The 21,591-nt window shown below is 32.6% G+C and overlaps 1 protein-coding gene across 1 annotated transcript in view; it reads left to right on the top strand.

Moving 5' to 3' along the window:
* LOC139483510 (uncharacterized) overlaps nt 1–19,047 on the top strand; it is a 55,109-nt gene extending 36,062 nt beyond the window's left edge. The window contains exons 7-9 of the mRNA XM_071267530.1: nt 13,141–13,194; nt 15,671–18,241; nt 18,338–19,047. Of these exons, the coding sequence (XP_071123631.1) occupies nt 13,141–13,194; nt 15,671–18,241; nt 18,338–19,047 (3,335 nt within the window). The remainder of the gene's footprint in view (nt 1–13,140; nt 13,195–15,670; nt 18,242–18,337) is intronic.
* Nucleotides 19,048–21,591: the final 2,544 nt, after the last annotated feature.

Genomic DNA, 21,591 nt, shown 5'->3' with positions numbered 1-21,591 from the left:
CTCATGTCAACAGTAAAGATGTTCAGTTTTCTGATCAGCTTCAGTTGTTTTAGTCATGTTAGTTACCTAATGTTAGAAGTAAAGATGTTCAGTTTTCTGATCAGCTTCGGTTATTTTAGTCATGTTAGTTACCTAATGTAAACAGTAAAGATGTTCAGTTTTCTGATCAGCTTCAGTTGTTTTAGTCATGTTAGTTACCTAATGTCAAAAGTAAAGATGTTCAGTTTTCTGATCAGCTTCAGTTGTTTTAGTCATGTTAGTTACCTAATGTCAACAGTAAAGATGTTCAATTTTCTGATCAGCTTCAGTTGTTTTAGTCATGTTAGTTACCTAATGTCAGAAGTAAAGATGTTCAGTTTTCTGATCAGCTTCAGTTGTTTTAGTCATGTTAGTTACCTCATGTCAACAGTAAAGATGTTCAGTTTTCTGATCAGCTTCAGTTGTTTTAGTCATGTTAGTTACCTAATGTCAACAGTAAAGATGTTCAGTTTTCTGATCAGCTTTAGTTGTTTTAGTCATGTTAGTTACCTAATGTCAACAGTAAAGATGTTCAGTTTTCTGATCAGCTTCAGTTGTTTTAGTCATGTTAGTTACCTAATGTCAGAAGAAATCTGTTCAGTTTTCTGATCGGCTTCAGTTGTTTTAGTCATGTTAGTTACCTAATGTTAGAAGTAAAGATGTTCAGTTTTCTGATCAGAGTTAGTTGTTTCAGTCATGTTAGTTACCTAATGTCAGAAGTAAAGATGTTCAGTTTTCTGATCAGCTTCAGTTGTTTTAGTCATGTTAGTTACCTAATGTCAGAAGTAAAGATGTTCAGTTTTCTGATCAGCTTCAGTTGTTTTAGTCATGTTAGTTACCTAATGTCAAAAGTAAAGATGTTCAGTTTTCTGATCAGCTTCAGTTGTTTTAGTCATGTTAGTTACCTAATGTCAGCAGTAAAGATGTTCAGTTTTCTGATCAGCTTCAGTTGGTTTAGTCATGTTAGTTACCTAATGTCAGAAGTAAAGATGTTCAGTTTTCTGATCAGCTTTAAATGGTTTAGTCATGTTAGTTACCTAATGTCAAAAGTAAAGATGTTCAGTTTTCTGATCAGCTTCAGTTGTTTTAGTCATGTTAGTTACCTAATGTCAAAAGTAAAGATGTTCAGTATTCTGATCAGCTTTAGTTGTTTAAGTTATGTTAGTTACCTAATGTCAACAGTAAAGATGTTCAGTTTTCTGATCAGCTTCAGTTTTTTTAGTCATGTTAGTTACCTAATGTCAGAAGTAAAGATGTTCAATTTTCTGATCAGCTTTTGTTGGTTTAGTCATGTTAGTTACCTAATGTCAAAAGTAAAGATGTTCAGTTTTCTGATCAGCTTCAGTTGTTTTAGTCATGTTAGTTACCTAATGTCAACAGTAAAGATGTTCAGTTTTCTGATCAGCTTCAGTTGTTTTAGTCATGTTAGTTACCTAATGTCAACAGTAAAGATGTTCAGTTTTCTGATCAGCTTCAGTTGTTTTAGTCATGTTAGTTACCTAATGTCAAAAGTAAAGATGTTCAGTTTTCTGATCAACTTCAGTTGTTTTAGTCATGTTAGTTACCTAATGTCAACAGTAAAGATGTTCAGTTTTCTGATCAGCTTCAGTTGTTTTAGTCATGTTAGTTACCTAATGTCAACAGTAAAGATGTTCAGTTTTCTGATCAGCTTCAGTTGTTTTAGTCATGTTAGTTACCTCATGTCAACAGTAAAGATGTTCAGTTTTCTGATCAGCTTCAGTTGTTTTAGTCATGTTAGTTACCTAATGTTAGAAGTAAAGATGTTCAGTTTTCTGATCAGCTTCGGTTATTTTAGTCATGTTAGTTACCTAATGTCAACAGTAAAGATGTTCAGTTTTCTGATCAGCTTCAGTTGTTTTAGTCATGTTAGTTACCTAATGTCAAAAGTAAAGATGTTCAGTTTTCTGATCAGCTTCAGTTGTTTTAGTCATGTTAGTTACCTAATGTCAACAGTAAAGATGTTCAATTTTCTGATCAGCTTCAGTTGTTTTAGTCATGTTAGTTACCTAATGTCAGAAGTAAAGATGTTCAGTTTTCTGATCAGCTTCAGTTGTTTTAGTCATGTTAGTTACCTCATGTCAACAGTAAAGATGTTCAGTTTTCTGATCAGCTTCAGTTGTTTTAGTCATGTTAGTTACCTAATGTCAACAGTAAAGATGTTCAGTTTTCTGATCAGCTTTAGTTGTTTTAGTCATGTTAGTTACCTAATGTCAACAGTAAAGATGTTCAGTTTTCTGATCAGCTTCAGTTGTTTTAGTCATGTTAGTTACCTAATGTCAGAAGAAATCTGTTCAGTTTTCTGATCGGCTTCAGTTGTTTTAGTCATGTTAGTTACCTAATGTTAGAAGTAAAGATGTTCAGTTTTCTGATCAGAGTTAGTTGTTTCAGTCATGTTAGTTACCTAATGTCAGAAGTAAAGATGTTCAGTTTTCTGATCAGCTTCAGTTGTTTTAGTCATGTTAGTTACCTAATGTCAAAAGTAAAGATGTTCAGTTTTCTGATCAGCTTCAGTTGTTTTAGTCATGTTAGTTACCTAATGTCAGAAGTAAAAGATGTTCAGTTTTCTGATCAGCTTCAGTTGTTTTAGTCATGTTAGTTACCTAATGTTAGAAGTAAAGATGTTCAGTTTTCTGATCAGCTTCGGTTATTTTAGTCATGTTAGTTACCTAATGTCAACAGTAAAGATGTTCAGTTTTCTGATCAGCTTCAGTTGTTTTAGTCATGTTAGTTACCTAATGTCAAAAGTAAAGATGTTCAGTTTTCTGATCAGCTTCAGTTGTTTTAGTCATGTTAGTTACCTAATGTCAACAGTAAAGATGTTCAATTTTCTGATCAGCTTCAGTTGTTTTAGTCATGTTAGTTACCTAATGTCAGAAGTAAAGATGTTAAGTTTTCTGATCAGCTTCAGTTGTTTTAGTCATGTTAGTTACCTCATGTCAACAGTAAAGATGTTCAGTTTTCTGATCAGCTTCAGTTGTTTTAGTCATGTTAGTTACCTAATGTCAACAGTAAAGATGTTCAGTTTTCTGATCAGCTTTAGTTGTTTTAGTCATGTTAGTTACCTAATGTTAGAAGTAAAGATGTTCAGTTTTCTGATCAGCTTCGGTTATTTTAGTCATGTTAGTTACCTAATGTCAACAGTAAAGATGTTCAGTTTTCTGATCAGCTTCAGTTGTTTTAGTCATGTTAGTTACCTAATGTCAAAAGTAAAGATGTTCAGTTTTCTGATCAGCTTCAGTTGTTTTAGTCATGTTAGTTACCTAATGTCAACAGTAAAGATGTTCAATTTTCTGATCAGCTTCAGTTGTTTTAGTCATGTTAGTTACCTAATGTCAGAAGTAAAGATGTTCAGTTTTCTGATCAGCTTCAGTTGTTTTAGTCATGTTAGTTACCTCATGTCAACATTAAAGATGTTCAGTTTTCTGATCAGCTTCAGTTGTTTTAGTCATGTTAGTTACCTAATGTCAACAGTAAAGATGTTCAGTTTTCTGATCAGCTTTAGTTGTTTTAGTCATGTTAGTTACCTAATGTCAACAGTAAAGATGTTCAGTTTTCTGATCAGCTTCAGTTGTTTTAGTCATGTTAGTTACCTAATGTCAGAAGAAATCTGTTCAGTTTTCTGATCGGCTTCAGTTGTTTTAGTCATGTTAGTTACCTAATGTTAGAAGTAAAGATGTTCAGTTTTCTGATCAGAGTTAGTTGTTTCAGTCATGTTAGTTACCTAATGTCAGAAGTAAAGATGTTCAGTTTTCTGATCAGCTTCAGTTGTTTTAGTCATGTTAGTTACCTAATGTCAAAAGTAAAGATGTTCAGTTTTCTGATCAGCTTCAGTTGTTTTAGTCATGTTAGTTACCTAATGTCAGAAGTAAAAGATGTTCAGTTTTCTGATCAGCTTCAGTTGTTTTAGTCATGTTAGTTACCTAATGTTAGAAGTAAAGATGTTCAGTTTTCTGATCAGCTTCGGTTATTTTAGTCATGTTAGTTACCTAATGTCAACAGTAAAGATGTTCAGTTTTCTGATCAGCTTCAGTTGTTTTAGTCATGTTAGTTACCTAATGTCAAAATTAAAGATGTTCAGTTTTCTGATCAGCTTCAGTTGTTTTAGTCATGTTAGTTACCTCATGTCAACAGTAAAGATGTTCAGTTTTCTGATCAGCTTTAGTTGTTTTAGTCATGTTAGTTACCTAATGTCAACAGTAAAGATGTTCAGTTTTCTGATCAGCTTCAGTTGTTTTAGTCATGTTAGTTACCTAATGTCAGAAGTAAAGATGTTCAGTTTTCTGATCAGCTTCAGTTGTTTTAGTCATGTTAGTTACCTAATGTCAAAAGTAAAGATGTTCAGTTTTCTGATCAGCTTCAGTTGTTTTAGTCATGTTAGTTACCTAATGTCAGCAGTAAAGATGTTCAGTTTTCTGATCAGCTCCAGTTGGCTTAGTCATGTTAGTTACCTAATGTCAGAAGTAAAGATGTTCAGTTTTCTGATCAGCTTTAAATGGTTTAGTCATGTTAGTTACCTAATGTCAAAAGTAAAGATGTTCAGTTTTCTGATCAGCTTCAGTTGTTTTAGTCATGTTAGTTACCTAATGTCAAAAGTAAAGATGTTCAGTATTCTGATCAGCTTTAGTTGTTTAAGTTATGTTAGTTACCTAATGTCAACAGTAAAGATGTTCAGTTTTCTGATCAGCTTCAGTTGTTTTAGTCATGTTAGTTACCTAATGTCAGAAGTAAAGATGTTCAATTTTCTGATCAGCTTTTGTTGGTTTAGTCATGTTAGTTACCTAATGTCAAAAGTAAAGATGTTCAGTTTTCTGATCAACTTCAGTTGTTTTAGTCATGTTAGTTACCTAATGTCAACAGTAAAGATGTTCAGTTTTCTGATCAGCTTCAGTTGTTTTAGTCATGTTAGTTACCTAATGTCAACAGTAAAGATGTTCAGTTTTCTGATCAGCTTCAGTTGTTTTAGTCATGTTAGTTACCTCATGTCAACAGTAAAGATGTTCAGTTTTCTGATCAGCTTCAGTTGTTTTAGTCATGTTAGTTACCTAATGTTAGAAGTAAAGATGTTCAGTTTTCTGATCAGCTTCGGTTATTTTAGTCATGTTAGTTACCTAATGTCAACAGTAAAGATGTTCAGTTTTCTGATCAGCTTCAGTTGTTTTAGTCATGTTAGTTACCTCATGTCAACAGTAAAGATGTTCAGATTTCTGATCAGCTTCAGTTGTTTTAGTCATGTTAGTTACCTAATGTTAGAAGTAAAGATGTTCAGTTTTCTGATCAGCTTCGGTTATTTTAGTCATGTTAGTTACCTAATGTCAACAGTAAAGATGTTCAGTTTTCTGATCAGCTTCAGTTGTTTTAGTCATGTTAGTTACCTAATGTCAAAAGTAAAGATGTTCAGTTTTCTGATCAGCTTCAGTTGTTTTAGTCATGTTAGTTACCTAATGTCAAGAGTAAAGATGTTCAATTTTCTGATCAGCTTCAGTTGTTTTAGTCATGTTAGTTACCTAATGTCAGAAGTAAAGATGTTCAGTTTTCTGATCAGCTTCAGTTGTTTTAGTCATGTTAGTTACCTCATGTCAACAGTAAAGATGTTCAGTTTTCTGATCAGCTTTAGTTGTTTTAGTCATGTTAGTTACCTAATGTCAACAGTAAAGATGTTCAGTTTTCTGATCAGCTTCAGTTGTTTTAGTCATGTTAGTTACCTAATGTCAGAATTAAAGATGTTCAGTTTTCTGATCAGCTTCAGTTGTTTTAGTCATGTTAGTTACCTAATGTCAAAAGTAAAGATGTTCAGTTTTCTGATCAGCTTCAGTTGTTTTAGTCATGCTAGTTACCTAATGTCAGCAGTAAAGATGTTCAGTTTTCTGATCAGCTCCAGTTGGCTTAGTCATTTTAGTTACCTAATGTCAGAAGTAAAGATGTTCAGTTTTCTGATCAGCTTTAAATGGTTTAGTCATGTTAGTTACCTAATGTCAAAAGTAAAGATGTTCAGTTTTCTGATCAGCTTCAGTTGTTTTAGTCATGTTAGTTACCTCATGTCAACAGTAAAGATGTTCAGTTTTCTGATCAGCTTTAGTTGTTTTAGTCATGTTAGTTACCTAATGTCAACAGTAAAGATGTTCAGTTTTCTGATCAGCTTCAGTTGTTTTAGTCATGTTAGTTACCTAATGTCAAAAGTAAAGATGTTCAGTTTTCTGATCAGCTTCAGTTGTTTTAGTCATGTTAGTTACCTAATGTCAGCAGTAAAGATGTTCAGTTTTCTGATCAGCTCCAGTTGGCTTAGTCATGTTAGTTACCTAATGTCAGAAGTAAAGATGTTCAGTTTTCTGATCAGCTTTAAATGGTTTAGTCATGTTAGTTACCTAATGTCAAAAGTAAAGATGTTCAGTTTTCTGATCAGCTTCAGTTGTTTTAGTCATGTTAGTTACCTCATGTCAACAGTAAAGATGTTCAGTTTTCTGATCAGCTTCAGTTGTTTTAGTCATGTTAGTTACCTAATGTCAACAGTAAAGATGTTCAGTTTTCTGATCAGCTTTAGTTGTTTTAGTCATGTTAGTTACCTAATGTCAACAGTAAAGATGTTCAGTTTTCTGATCAGCTTCAGTTGTTTTAGTCATGTTAGTTACCTAATGTCAGAAGAAATCTGTTCAGTTTTCTGATCGGCTTCAGTTGTTTTAGTCATGTTAGTTACCTAATGTTAGAAGTAAAGATGTTCAGTTTTCTGATCAGAGTTAGTTGTTTCAGTCATGTTAGTTACCTAATGTCAGAAGTAAAGATGTTCAGTTTTCTGATCAGCTTCAGTTGTTTTAGTCATGTTAGTTACCTAATGTCAAAAGTAAAGATGTTCAGTTTTCTGATCAGCTTCAGTTGTTTTAGTCATGTTAGTTACCTCATGTCAACAGTAAAGATGTTCAGTTTTCTGATCAGCTTCAGTTGTTTTAGTCATGTTAGTTACCTAATGTTAGAAGTAAAGATGTTCAGTTTTCTGATCAGCTTCGGTTATTTTAGTCATGTTAGTTACCTAATGTCAACAGTAAAGATGTTCAGTTTTCTGATCAGCTTCAGTTGTTTTAGTCATGTTAGTTACCTAATGTCAAAAGTAAAGATGTTCAGTTTTCTGATCAGCTTCAGTTGTTTTAGTCATGTTAGTTACCTAATGTCAACAGTAAAGATGTTCAATTTTCTGATCAGCTTCAGTTGTTTTAGTCATGTTAGTTACCTAATGTCAGAAGTACAGATGTTCAGTTTTCTGATCAGCTTCAGTTGTTTTAGTCATGTTAGTTACCTAATGTCAAAAGTAAAGATGTTCAGTTTTCTGATCAGCTTCAGTTGTTTTAGTCATGTTAGTTACCTCATGTCAACAGTAAAGATGTTCAGTTTTCTGATCAGCTTCAGTTGTTTTAGTCATGTTAGTTACCTAATGTCAAAAGTAAAGATGTTCAGTTTTCTGATCAGCTTCAGTTGTTTTAGTCATGTTAGTTACCTAATGTCAAAAGTAAAGATGTTCAGTTTTCTGATCAGCTTCAGTTGTTTTAGTCATGTTAGTTACCTAATGTCAGCAGTAAAGATGTTCAGTTTTCTGATCAGCTTCAGTTGGTTTAGTCATGTTAGTTACCTAATGTCAGAAGTAAAGATGTTCAGTTTTCTGATCAGCTTCAGTTGGTTTAGTCATGTTAGTTACCTAATGTCAGAAGTAAAGATGTTCAGTTTTCTGATCAGCTTTAAATGGTTTAGTCATGTTAGTTACCTAATGTCAAAAGTAAAGATGTTCAGTTTTCTGATCAGCTTCAGTTGTTTTAGTCATGTTAGTTACCTAATGTCAAAAGTAAAGATGTTCAGTATTCTGATCAGCTTTAGTTGTTTAAGTTATGTTAGTTACCTAATGTCAACAGTAAAGATGTTCAGTTTTCTGATCAGCTTCAGTTGTTTTAGTCATGTTAGTTACCTAATGTCAGAAGTAAAGATGTTCAATTTTCTGATCAGCTTTTGTTGGTTTAGTCATGTTAGTTACCTAATGTCAAAAGTAAAGATGTTCAGTTTTCTGATCAGCTTCAGTTGTTTTAGTCATGTTAGTTACCTAATGTCAACAGTAAAGATGTTCAGTTTTCTGATCAGCTTCAGTTGTTTTAGTCATGTTAGTTACCTAATGTCAACAGTAAAGATGTTCAGTTTTCTGATCAGCTTCAGTTGTTTTAGTCATGTTAGTTACCTCATGTCAACAGTAAAGATGTTCAGTTTTCTGATCAGCTTCAGTTGTTTAAGTCATGTTAGTTACCTAATGTTAAAATTAAAGATGTTCAGTTTTCTGATCAGCTTCGGTTATTTTAGTCATGTTAGTTACCTAATGTCAACAGTAAAGATGTTCAGTTTTCTGATCAGCTTCAGTTGTGTTAGTCATGTTAGTTACCTAATGTCAAAAGTAAAGATGTTCAGTTTTCTGATCAGCTTCAGTTGTTTTAGTCATGTTAGTTACCTAATGTCAGAAGTAAAGATGTTCAGTTTTCTGATCAGCTTTAGTTGTTTTAGTCATGTTAGTTACCTAATGTCAACAGTAAAGATGTTCAGTTTTCTGATCAGCTTTAGTTGTTTTAGTCATGTTAGTTACCTAATGTCAACAGTAAAGATGTTCAGTTTTCTGATCAGCTTTAGTTGTTTTAGTCATGTTAGTTACCTAATGTCAACAGTAAAGATGTTCAGTTTTCTGATCAGCTTTAGTTGTTTTAGTCATGTTAGTTACCTAATGTCAACAGTAAAGATGTTCAGTTTTCTGATCAGCTTCAGATGTTTTAGTCATGTTACCTAATGTCAAAAGTAAAGATGTTCAGTTTTCTGATCAACTTTAGTTGTTTTAGTCATGTTAGTTACCTAATGTCAGAAGTAAAGATGTTCAGTTTTCTGATCAGCTTCAGTTTTTTTAGTCATGTTAGTTACCTAATGTCAGAGGTAAAGATGTTCTGTTTTCTGATCAGCTTTAGTTGTTTTAGTCATGTTAGTTACCTAATGTCAACAGTAAAGATGTTCAGTTTTCTGATCAGCTTCAGTTGTTTTAGTCATGTTAGTTACCTAATGTCAGAAGTAAAGATGTTCAATTTTCTGATCAGCTTTTGTTGGTTTAGTCATGTTAGTTACCTAATGTCAAAAGTAAAGATGTTCAGTTTTCTGATCAGCTTCAGTTGTTTTAGTCATGTTAGTTACCTAATGTCAACAGTAAAGATGTTCAGTTTTCTGATCAGCTTCAGTTGTTTTAGTCATGTTAGTTACCTAATGTCAACAGTAAAGATGTTCAGTTTTCTGATCAGCTTCAGTTGTTTTAGTCATGTTAGTTACCTAATGTCAGTAGTAAAGATGTTCAGTTTTCTGATCAGCTTTAGTTGTTTTAGTCATGTTAGTTACCTGATGTCAGAAGTAAAGATTTTCAGTTTTCTGATCAGCTTTAGTTGTTTTAGTCATGTTAGTTGTCTGATGCTAAATGAAATATGTTTTAGTTATCTGATGTCAAATATAATTCCTTTCAGTTTTCTTATGTCAAATGTATTGTGGTAGTTATAGTTATCAAAGGTATCTGATGTTTAATGTAATCACTTTTAGTTGTCTGATGTGAATGTAATCAGTTTTAATTGTCTGATGTGAATGTAATCAGTTTGAGTTGGTTGATGTTAAATGTAATCCGTTTTAGTAGGTTGATTGTAATCAGTTTTAGTTGGCTAGTGTTAAATGTTATCAGTTTAAGTTGATTGATTTCAAATGTAATATGTTTCAGTTGGCTGATGTTGAATGTAATCAGTTTTAATTGGTTGATGTTAAATGTAATCCGTTTTAGTTGGTTAATATTGATTGTAATCAGTTTTAGTTGGATGGTGTTGAATGTTATCAGTTTTAGTTGGTTGATGTTAAATGTAATCAGTTTTAGTTGTCGGATGTCAAATTGTAATCAGTTTTTAGTTGGTTGATGTTAAATGTAGTCAGTTTTAGGTGTCAGACATCAGATGTAATTAGTTTTAGTTGTCTGATGTTGAATGTAATCTGTTTTCGTTGTCAGATGTCAAATGTTATCAGTTTCAGTTGCTAGATGTCAAATGTTATCAGTTTTAGTTGTCAAATGTCAAATGTTATCAGTTTCAGTTGCTAGATGTCAAATGTTATCAGTTTCAGTTGCTAGATGTCAAATATTATCAGTTTTAGTTGTCAGATGTCAAATGTTATCAGTTTTAGTTGTCAGATGTCAAATATAATCAGTTTTAGTTGACTGGTGTCAAATGTAATCAGTTTTAGTTGTCAGATGTCAAATGCAATCAGTTTTAGTTATCAGATGTCAAATGCAATCAGTTTTAGTTGTCATATGTCATATGTAATCAGTTTTAGTTGTCAGATGTCAAATGTAATCAGTTTTAGTTGTCAGATGTGAAATGCAATCAGTTTGAGTTTGGTGGTGTCAAATGTAATCAGTTTTAGTTGTCAGATGTGAAATGCAATCATTTTAGTTGGCTGGTGTCAAATGTAATCAGTTTTAGTTGTCATATGTGAAAAGATGTTAAATGTAATCAGTTTTAGTTGTCATATGTGAAAAGATGTTAAATGTAATCAGTTTTAGTTGTCAGATGTCAAATGTAGTTAGTTTTAGTTGGCTGATGTCAAATATAATAAGTTTTAGTTGTCAGAGCGCTTATAGTATTATGTTTATTAGATAGGCGCTATATAAAAGTTCTGTAATAAATAAATAATGTCAAATGTAATCAGTTTTAGTTGTCAGATGTCAAATGTTATCAGTTTCAGTTGCTAGATGTCAAATGTTACCAGTTTTAGTTGTCAGATGTCAAATGTAATCAGTTTTAGTTGTCAGATGTGAAATGTATTAAGTTTTAGTTGCTAGATGTCAAATGTTATCAGTTTTAGTTGTCAGATGTCAAATGTATTCAGTTTTAGTTGTCAAATGTAATCAGTTTTAGTTGTCAGATGTGAAATGCAATCAGTTTTAGTTGACTGGTGTCAAATGTAATCAGTTTTAGTTGTCAGATGTGAAATGCAATCAGTTTTAGTTGTCAGATGTCAAATGCAATCAGTTTTAGTTGTCATATGTCAAATGTAATCAGTTTTAGTTGTCAGATGTCAAATGTAATCAGTTTTAGTATTCAGATGTGAAATGCAATCAGTTTTTAGTTTGGTGGTGTCAAATGTAATCAGTTTTAGTTGTCATATGTGAAATGCAATCAGTTTTAGTTGGCTGGTGTCAAATGTAATCAGTTTTAGTTTTCAGATGTGAAAAGATGTTAAATGTAATCAGTTTTAGTTGTCAGATGTGAAAAGATGTTAAATGTAATCAGTTTTAGTTGTCAGATGTGAAAAGATGTTAAATGTAATCAGTTTTAGTTGTCAGATGTGAAAAGATGTTAAATGTAATCAGTTTTAGTTGTCAGATGTCAAATGTAATTAGTTTTAGTTGGCGGATGTCAAATGTAATGAGTTTTAGTTGTCAGAGCGCTTATAGTATTATGTTTATTAGATAGGCGCTATATAAAAGCTATGTAATAAATAAATAATGTCAAATGTTATCAGTTTTAATAGTCAGATGTGAATGCAATCATTTTAAGTTGGCTGGTGTCAAATGTAATCAGTTTAAGTTGTCAGATGTGAAATTTAATAAGTTTTTGTTGTTAGATGTCAAATGTAATCAGTTTTACTTGTCAGATGTCAAATGTAATCAATTTTAGTTATCAGATGTCAAATGCAATCAGTTTGAGTTGGCTGATGTCAAATGTAATCAGTTTTACTTGTCAGATGTCAAATGTAATCAATTTTAGTTGTTAGATGTCAAATGTTATAAGTTTTAGTTGTCAGATGTCAAATGTAATCAATTTTAGTTGTCAGATGTAATAAGTTTTAGTTGTTAGATGTCAAATGTAATCAGTTTTAGTTGTCAGATGTCAAATGTAATCAATTTTAGTTGTTAGATGTCAAATGTAATCAGTTTTAGTTGTCAGATGTCAAATGTTATCAATTTAAGTCGGCTAATTTTAAATTGCAATCATTTCTAGAAGGCTGATTTTAAATGCAATCAGTTTTAGAAGGCTGATTTTAAATGAAATCATTTTTAGTTGTCAAATGTCAAATGTTATCAGTTTTACTATTTATGTATTATTTATGTACCACAAATCTGTAGTACTGGAAATCTTCTTTTAATATTCAGTAATATTATGTTACTTATGAATTATAGTAATATTTTAGTATCTGTATTTTACAGTAATTGATTTGTATTTGAAATTTAAGTACTACAGATTTTTGGTTGCACGGTTAAATTTTCAGTATTTTGACCGTTTATCTTTTTCAAATGTCATGAAGTTATGATGTTCAAACATGGCATATGTGATCATTGTTGGCATCATTTTTGTACTAATATTTTGAGTACAAATCAAGTACTGAAAAATACAAGTACCTAAATATTACAATAATTTCAAAGTAAAGAAATAATACTATATATTACAAGTATATTTCCAGTACTACAGATTTTAAGTACAGAAATAGTACCTATGCAAAAGTAGCTGTGTAGTTGTCGGATGTGAAATGTAATCAATTTTAGTTGTCAGATGTGAAATGCAATCAGTTTTGGTTGTCAGATGTGAAATGTAATCACATTTAGCTATCAGATGTGAAATGTAATCAGTTTTAGTTGTCAGATATGAAATGTAATCAGATTTAGTTGTCAGATGTGAAATGTAATCAATTATAGTTGTCAGATGTGAAATGTAATCAGGATTAGTTGTCAGATGTCAATTGGAATCTATTTTAGTTGTCCGATGTCAAATGTTTTCAGTTTTGGATGCCTGATAGAAATGTTTTTAGTTTTAGATGCCTGATAGAAATGTTTCCAGTACCATACACCTGATATAAATGTACATAGTAACAGATAGGTGATCTAACTGTAATCAGTATCAAAATTGTTATAAATGTTGGATGATTTGATGTATATGGAATAAGCATGTGATTCCATAATTTAACATGTAACCAGTACCAGTATTTAATTAATATTAATATAACATTTGTGACTACTGCTTGATAATTTTTATTAATTACTTTTTTTTAATAGTCTATATTTCATTATTCTAGAGAACAAGGAAAAAGAAACTGAAGAGGAAGAAGTTATCCCAAGGAATATAAGAGGTATGTTAATAGTTCATGTAGTGTTGATATTCTCTAACTTGACAATCAAAATGACAGCACTGATGCAAAGTATGGAAATTCTATTGCAGCATAACGGCCAAAATAAGTTTTTAATTTTATTCCAATAGTTTATATTGTAGATGGTTGAAGAGAGAAAAAATACATTAAAGTGATATTCAAACCAATAAAGCGATAAAATAATCTGACAATGCCATGGCAACGAACAAAAACAATGAGAAGACAAATACCAATACACAACACGAACTGCATAACAAACACATTAAAAACCCTTAAGAAATCCAGTGGTAATTTCATGTGCTCAGGGAAGAGTAAAAGTGTTACACCTTATTTTTGAAGAAATCCGTGGGTTGTTGTGCAGTTTTGATACGCCTACAAATCGATTACTGTGATGAATAATGCGCATGTGCCTGTTTGATGTAACATCGTTTCATGTGGCATTCGGTGTGCCAGTATCTCTTAGACGAGTCTTAGACGAGTCTTAAGCCATGCAATAGTCATTCTATAAACATTAAAATGATTTGCCACCTGCACTTGAGTAATTCTTGCTGGGAACATACCAATAGCCCATTCTGTCTAATTTTGAAATAGACGTGGCATTGATTTACATGTAAAAGAGGGACAAAAGATACCAGAGGGACAGATAAACTCGTAAATGGAAAATAAACTGACAACACCATGGCTAAAAATGAAAAACACAAACAAAAGTACACATGACACAACATAGAATAATAAAATAAAGAATAAGCCACATGAACCCCACCAAAAACTAGGGTTGATCTCAGGTGCTCCGGAAGAGTAGGCAGATCCTGCTATACATGTGGCACCCGTCGTGTTGCTTATGTGATAAAAAATCCGGTAAATAGTCCTAATTTGGTAGGTCACATTCATGAAAGGGAAGGGGATTGTAGTTACGATGTAAGTTTCTCTATTTTCTAATGCGACCCTTTTGTTAACAATCGTGTTCCACAGAATAAATAACCAATAGGAAAACTTGATTCCATCTCTATATGTAATTTTTTTTTTTAAATCTTTGAAATCAGAAAATAATATCATGTCATTTCCTATAGTTTTACAAATGAGTAAATAAGGTTACTAGTTTTAATCTTGAAAATATTTGAAATCAATATATGTTATTTTTTTTCAAATTAAAAACCAATTTAACGTTTCTTTTTGTTTTTTACCTAGTATATATGACAATATGGATGAAATCGTCATTCTTCTTATTTTTTAAATTGTGTCTTATTCTTCTAAAACCGGTAATGATTGGTGATGTAACTCTCTTGAGCTTCTATGTTTGCTATCCATGAATGCTTTATCTGATATTCGGTCACTTTCTAAGTCTCCTAACTTTGAGATATTTTTTTTTGTCTTTCAGTGATTCTCATAATATTATGGGCAATATCGTTATAAAAGGTACCAGGATTATAATTTAGTACGCCAGACACGCGTTTCGTCTATATAAGACTCATCAGTGTTTAAACATATGATTTGCTCAGTGTTAACTTGTATTATTTTTCGAAAAAGGGAAATCTCTATTTATCTCTGTTTGCAACTTTAATGTATTAATAATAGAGGGTAAACATTATCAGTACATTTTGGTGCATCATGATAAAATGTACACTTCCTTTTTGAAGATAAGAATTCGACTGATTTTGAATCATGTTATTTTGGGATAAATGATAAATATTTCAGATCTCTGAAGAATCTCCATCAGGATATTTTGACGAATCACAGTAAAATGTTAACCAATTTGACACTAATGGTAATGTTAAAATGACCGTTTGACGCCTGACAGTAAAGGGCATTTCTACCTTTATACTAGATTAAAGAAATAATTCATGGGGGCGTGAATATATCGTGATTTTACCACGGGTTGCCGTTGGCCCTTTATGCCAAATATTTTACCTTGAGCGATAGCGAAGAGTAACATATTAACACAAAGGGACAACCCGTGGTGAAATTACGATATATTCAAGCCCAAATGAATTATTTCAAAATGCAGCAATTGTTTTGGATTGAAGCGCTCTAGGTGAAGGCTTTATTTGCTGTTCCAATAAATAAACGCACTTTTGAATTGACACAAAAGAACGGAGCAAACTGAATAAGTGACATGCTTAAACTATTTACAATAAAATATTTGTTTGAATGAATCTAATTGACAATTGTACTGATATGTCTTATAAGTATACACAAATTGCTTATATAACACATTTTAGCATCGTTGGTTACATTTCATTGTTTGTGATGATTTTCGAATTCACAAGCGTGTATTTTCACGTAAAATGCTGATATTCTGACTTCATAGTTCTATGACGTCAGGTAGCTCATTCATAAAAAAGCATATGACGTGGGAGTACGATCGGAACTGCCCAAACAATATATTTATATTTTACCACAGGTGTGTATTCAAAGCTTTTGATTTTCTTTTATTGATAAGAATCATATATATTTTCAGAGCAGATAAAAGCTCAAATAGAAGACTGGGAACAGAAAGATAAGAAGTTTGTGTCAACAAGAGCCAGTGATTACGTCATGGAAACTGTACAGGACAACAGTTGTGTGACTTTAACTGCCCCAGCAGGAGTTGGGAAATCTTTTATCTGTAGACATACAGCGCTTGTTTTACAGAAGAAAGGATACAAAATAATACCAGTGGAATATCCAACAGAGATAAAGACTTATTATCAGCCTGGTAAACAGACTGTCTTCATTGTAGATGATATTTGTGGAAATTACACTGCCAACCAACAACAGATTAATAACTGGAAACAACTGTTACCTGTGATTGATAGAGTTATTGCAGACAAATGTTGTAAGATCATTGTATCTTGTAGGTTACAAGTCTATAAAGATGATAAGTTTAAGATATTAACACCTTTTAAATCTTGTGAATGTAACTTGGTATCAGATGAATTATGTCTTACATCTGATGAGAAAACAAAAATAGCAAAAACCTATATTGGAACAAATGTAAAAGATATTGATGATTTATCACAAAACAGTGATTTTTTTCCACTTTTATGCTACTTATATCATGAAAAAAAAAGTTCAGATATGAAAGATTTTTTCAGAAATCCTTTTGTGGTCTATAAAGATGAGCTGGACAGGTTAAGTGAGAATGGGGATGAAGGGAACTTTAAGATATGTAGTCTTGCTTTGTGTGTTCTCTTTAATAATCAGCTAGAAGAAAAATGGTTCCAGGGTAAAGCGACTGATGAACAAAGACAGATCATAAATGACACATGTGAGGCTTGTGAGTTCAATAGTATACCAAAGGCAAAATTAAAGAAAGAACTTGACACTCTAGATGGTACATTTATATGTAAACAGAATGGAATTTATAGAACTGTACATGATAAACTGTTTGACTTTCTTGCTCATTACTTTGGTCAGAAAATGATTGAATGTTTGATAGATCATGGTGATAGTGATTTACTACATGAACGTTTTATTTGGCAGAAATCACCAGATGACATAAACAGTAACATAGACTTCATTATTGATATACCAGATGATTATTTAGAATCATATCTACAAAGGTTGATAAAAGACTGGTCAGCAGGAAAGGTGTCAGATGTGTTTGATAACAATAATATGAAGGAATCTTCATTCCGACAACAGTTATTACAGTACTTACTACAACTAGATGTATCACAACAAGTAACATTAGCAAGTACCAAGGATACAGTGAGATCAAAAGAAGAGTATGGATCAGGTAATACCCCACTAATAGACGCTTGTTATGATGGTTTTCATGATATGGTAGAATGGCTGCTACATAATGATGTAGATGTGGATCAGTGTAAAGATGATGGGACTACTGGACTGGTCATGGCAAGTATGAAAGGACATTCTGATATAGTAAAGTTACTGTTAGAGAAGAATCCTAATGTTAATCTATGTAGCAAGGATGGCTGGAGTCCTCTGAATTTAGCAAGTGACGAAGGACATACTGATATAGTAAAGTTACTGTTAGAGAAGAATCCTAATGTAGATCTATGTACCAAGAAGGGCTGGAGTCCTCTGAATTCAGCAAGTGCTACAGGACATACTGAAATAGTAAAGTTACTGTTAGAGAAGAATCCTAATGTAGATCTATGTAACAATGATGGCTGGAGTCCTCTGAAAACAGCAAGTCAGAAAGGACATACTGATATAGTAAAGTTACTGTTAGAGAAAAATCCTGATGTTGATCTATGTAACAAGAATGGCTGGAGTCCTCTGAATTCAGCAAGTGATGAGGGACATACTGATATAGTAAAGTTACTGTTAGAGAAGAATCCTGATGTAGATCTATGTAACAATGATGGCTGGAGTCCTCTGAATACAGCAAGTGCTAAAGGACATACTGAAATAGTAAAGTTACTGTTAGAGAAGAATCCTGATGTAGATCTATGTAACAAGGATGGCTGGAGTCCTCTGAATTCAGCAAGTGATGAGGGACATACTGATATAGTAAAGTTACTGTTAAATAATAATCCTGATGTTGATCTATGTAATAATGATGGCTTTAGTCCTCTGAATTCAGCAAGTCATGAAGGGCATACTGATATAGTAATGTTACTGTTAAAGAGGAATCCTAATGTAGATCTATGTAACAAGAACGGCTGGAGTCCTCTGAATGCAGCAAGTCATGAAGGGCATACTGATATAGTAAAGTTACTGTTAGAGAAGAATCCTAATGTAGATCTATGTAGCAATGATGGCTGGAGTCCTCTGAATTCAGCAAGTGCTAAAGGACATACTGATATAGTAAAATTACTGTTAGAGAAGAATCCTGATGTAGATCTATGTAGCAATAATGGCTGGAGTCCTCTGAATTCAGCAAGTGCTAAAGGACATACTGAAATATTAAAGTTACTGTTAGAGAAGAATCCTAATGTAGATCTATGTAACAATGATGGCTGGAGTCCTCTGAATACAGCAAGTGACAAAGGACATACTGAAATAGTAAAGTTACTGTTAGAGAAGAATCCTGATGTAGATCTATGTAGCAATAATGGCTGGAGTCCTCTGAATTCAGCAAGTGCTAAAGGACATACTGAAATATTAAAGTTACTGTTAGAGAAGAATCCTAATGTAGATCTATGTAACAATGATGGCTGGAGTCCTCTGAATACAGCAAGTGACAAAGGACATACTGATATAGTAAAGTTACTGTTAAATAATAATCCCGATGTTGATCTATGTAATAATGATGGCTTCACACCATTGATCTTCTGGTGTGTTAATAACAATACCAGTATTGTCAAGCTATTAATCAAACATGAACCAAACATTAATGCCCAGACATTTGATGGAGGTAATGCTTTATATGTCAGTGCACTGGATGGAAACATAGAGATAACAAAGTTACTGTTAGAGAACAATGCTGATTGTAATATCTGTATATATAGTAAAAAGTCATTAACAGATACATACACATTAGATAAAGGAAAACAATTAGTATTTGAAAGCCTGGTAAATAATACATCATCACGTGTAACAGAATACGTGAGTAAGAAGTCGGTAGAGTATGCCTTTGATGTAGTAGCTGGTTGTTCTCCATTACATATAGCCTGTTTTATGGGTAGAATAGATGTAGTCCTTTGTCTTCTGGACCACACTGCTAACATTAACATGACAAAAGATGATGGCACCACACCATTATGTTATGCATGTGAAGTAGGACATGAGGATATTGTACGTTTATTGTTAGATAAAGGAGCAGATACACAGATATGTAGACTTGATGGGAAATCTCCTTTACAGATTGCTAAGGATAATGGACATACATCTATAGTAATGATGTTAGCAAATCTCACAAATAAGGCGGAACCAAATTTTTCTTAACTCGTTTTTTTTTGGTCAATGAATTTTAACTCTTTATCTCAGTTTTACATAAACATTCATATATACCTACCAGTCTGAAAATGATCATACATTACTGTAAATGCTCTTCGCTAGTATGATCTGTTATTTATTGAAAAGTTTGATATCTACTCCTGTTACTCTACTCTACTCTGTTTCTAATTTTACAACGCACATGCAGCTTATCGTTTTGTGTTTTCACCACCAGTCTTTAGTGATACCGGTATTCACACACACAAACACACGCATTTGGGGTTGGGGTCAGCATAAACATTTTGGTACAAACGTCTGTTTTTTTTTTTATTTAATCACCCAATTCAACTCAAAAGTTATTGTCATATAAATCACCTGACCGGTATACTATTTGTGCCTAAATTGCTTTTTGGTAGATAGTTGTCTCATTGGCAATCATACCATACTTTCTTATCTTTTTTTTTGGGTGGATAGTTTTCTCATTGGCCAACACACCCCATCTTCTTATGTTTACTTTGGTTAGTTTTTCTTATTTGCAATCATCTTTTTATTTTGGTGGATAATTGTTTAATATCTAATCATACCACCTCTCATTCTTATCACATGGCTGGATAATCTGATTGGCAATTGTAATATCTGCAATTATTCCGGGAACGTCACGCACAAACCTTCGGGACAATTACTTGTTACGTAACGTCGCTACAGCGATACCAATTGTATATTTGTCAGCCATTATTAAATTACTATCTGAACCATCAAGTCTTACTCCGATCTTTCAATGGCGACGAGGATTAAAAACAAAGAAGAAAGCAGTGTTTAGCAGCGTAAATAAAGAGAAAATTTACCGGAACAATGAATTGAAAGAAGATAGTGCTAAAACAAGGAATTCAAAGAAGATACTGATAAAATAGAGATTATGGACCGAGGAGAGCCCCAGCAGATAACGGTAATAACGGAAACTAGAAATTTACGATCACAACCGTTTATACAGTCGGATAATCAGATATTTACAGGAAAACATTGGGAAGAATGGATGGAAAGTATAGAGAGGGAATTAAGATATTTCAGGATAACTGAACCTGCAGATAAAAAGGATGTACTAATCATTTATGGAGGAAAAGACACATCAAGATTGGAAAGAAGCCTAAGAGATGAAGAAGGAGAAGATGAGTATAAAGTATTAAAGAACAAATTAAATAAATATTACTTGCCAAAGAAAAACAAACATCATGCCAGGTATTTATTTTTCAAAATGAAGCCATTTAGAGATGAATACACAGTAACATATGTAACGAGACTGAGAGAAAAGGCACATGAGTGTGAGTTTGAAGCTACATGCGATGAAAGAATATTGGAACATTGTATTCAAACAATAACCAATCAGGATTTGATAAAGAGGGCTATAAGCAAAGGATGGAATTTAGATAAATTTGTAGAAGAAGCAGGACAGATGGAAGACACATGTTTACAGATGAAGGATATGAAAGGAGATCACAGAGACATAGGTACAAGTTCCATAAATAAAATACAAAGCAAAAGGTCAAGCTATAATAGGTCACAGGATTATATAACCAAGTCTAATTGTGGTTATTGTGGATTTGAACATTGTGAGGGAAACAAATGTCCTGCATATGGTAAACAATGTAGAAACTGTGAGAAATATAATCATTTTGCATCAGTATGCAGAGCGGAAAAGAAGAGACAACAGTACAGAGCTGGCAATTTTAGACGAGAAGGAAGAAGTGTGAAGAAAACAACAGAAGAAAAAATTAAAACAGATTCAAATACAGATATATCAGAATATAATGAAGATGAAGATTATTTTGGAGAAACGATCAAACATACAATGAAAATACGAAAGGTAAAGACCGTACAAGGCATAAGAGACATGGACAAAACATTGACGGTAAGAATAGACGACGTAGATGTGAAGGTGGAACCTGATAGTGGAGCTGATGTAAACGTAATGGATGAAAACCTATTTCTAAAATTTCAGAGTAAAACATATGGTAATCCAGTATTAGAAAAGAGTAAAATCAAGTTGAGCTCTCTGCAAAATTCATTACCAATCAAGGGAGAATTTAAAACTATCATCAAAAACAAAACATGTGGCACAGAGACAAAATTCGTTGTTGTAAAAGGAAAAATCAATTCTCCACCATTAATTAGTAAATCTACTCTGATTGAGCTAGGGATGATACAGATAAGAACTGATGGTTCTTTTGTAAAGAAAAACCAATTGAGAATACCATACAGTGGACCAATTTTCAACTCTGAGAAACATTACCAAATCACACCAGGATGCCAAATAGCCAATAAAGAAGTTAACCTATTAAGAAAACCCATCAACAAAACACAGCAAATAACAGAGTTAAAAAAGAAAAATACAAAAACATTTAAGGAGCAGGAGATTCGTAGAAGATATCACTCAAACTTATTTCAGGAGATAAATAAAAGAGACAAACAACCCAAGGAGAAAATCAAAGGGTATGTTGAAAATAGAAACAAGATGAAGAAAATGGGCCCCCCGCAAGACATGCGCGGGAGGGGGCA

Source organism: Mytilus edulis, chromosome 7 (assembly GCF_963676685.1).
Source record: "Mytilus edulis chromosome 7, xbMytEdul2.2, whole genome shotgun sequence".
NCBI lineage: Eukaryota > Metazoa > Mollusca > Bivalvia > Mytilida > Mytilidae > Mytilus > Mytilus edulis.
This window is presented reverse-complemented; position numbering and strand designations above follow the sequence as displayed.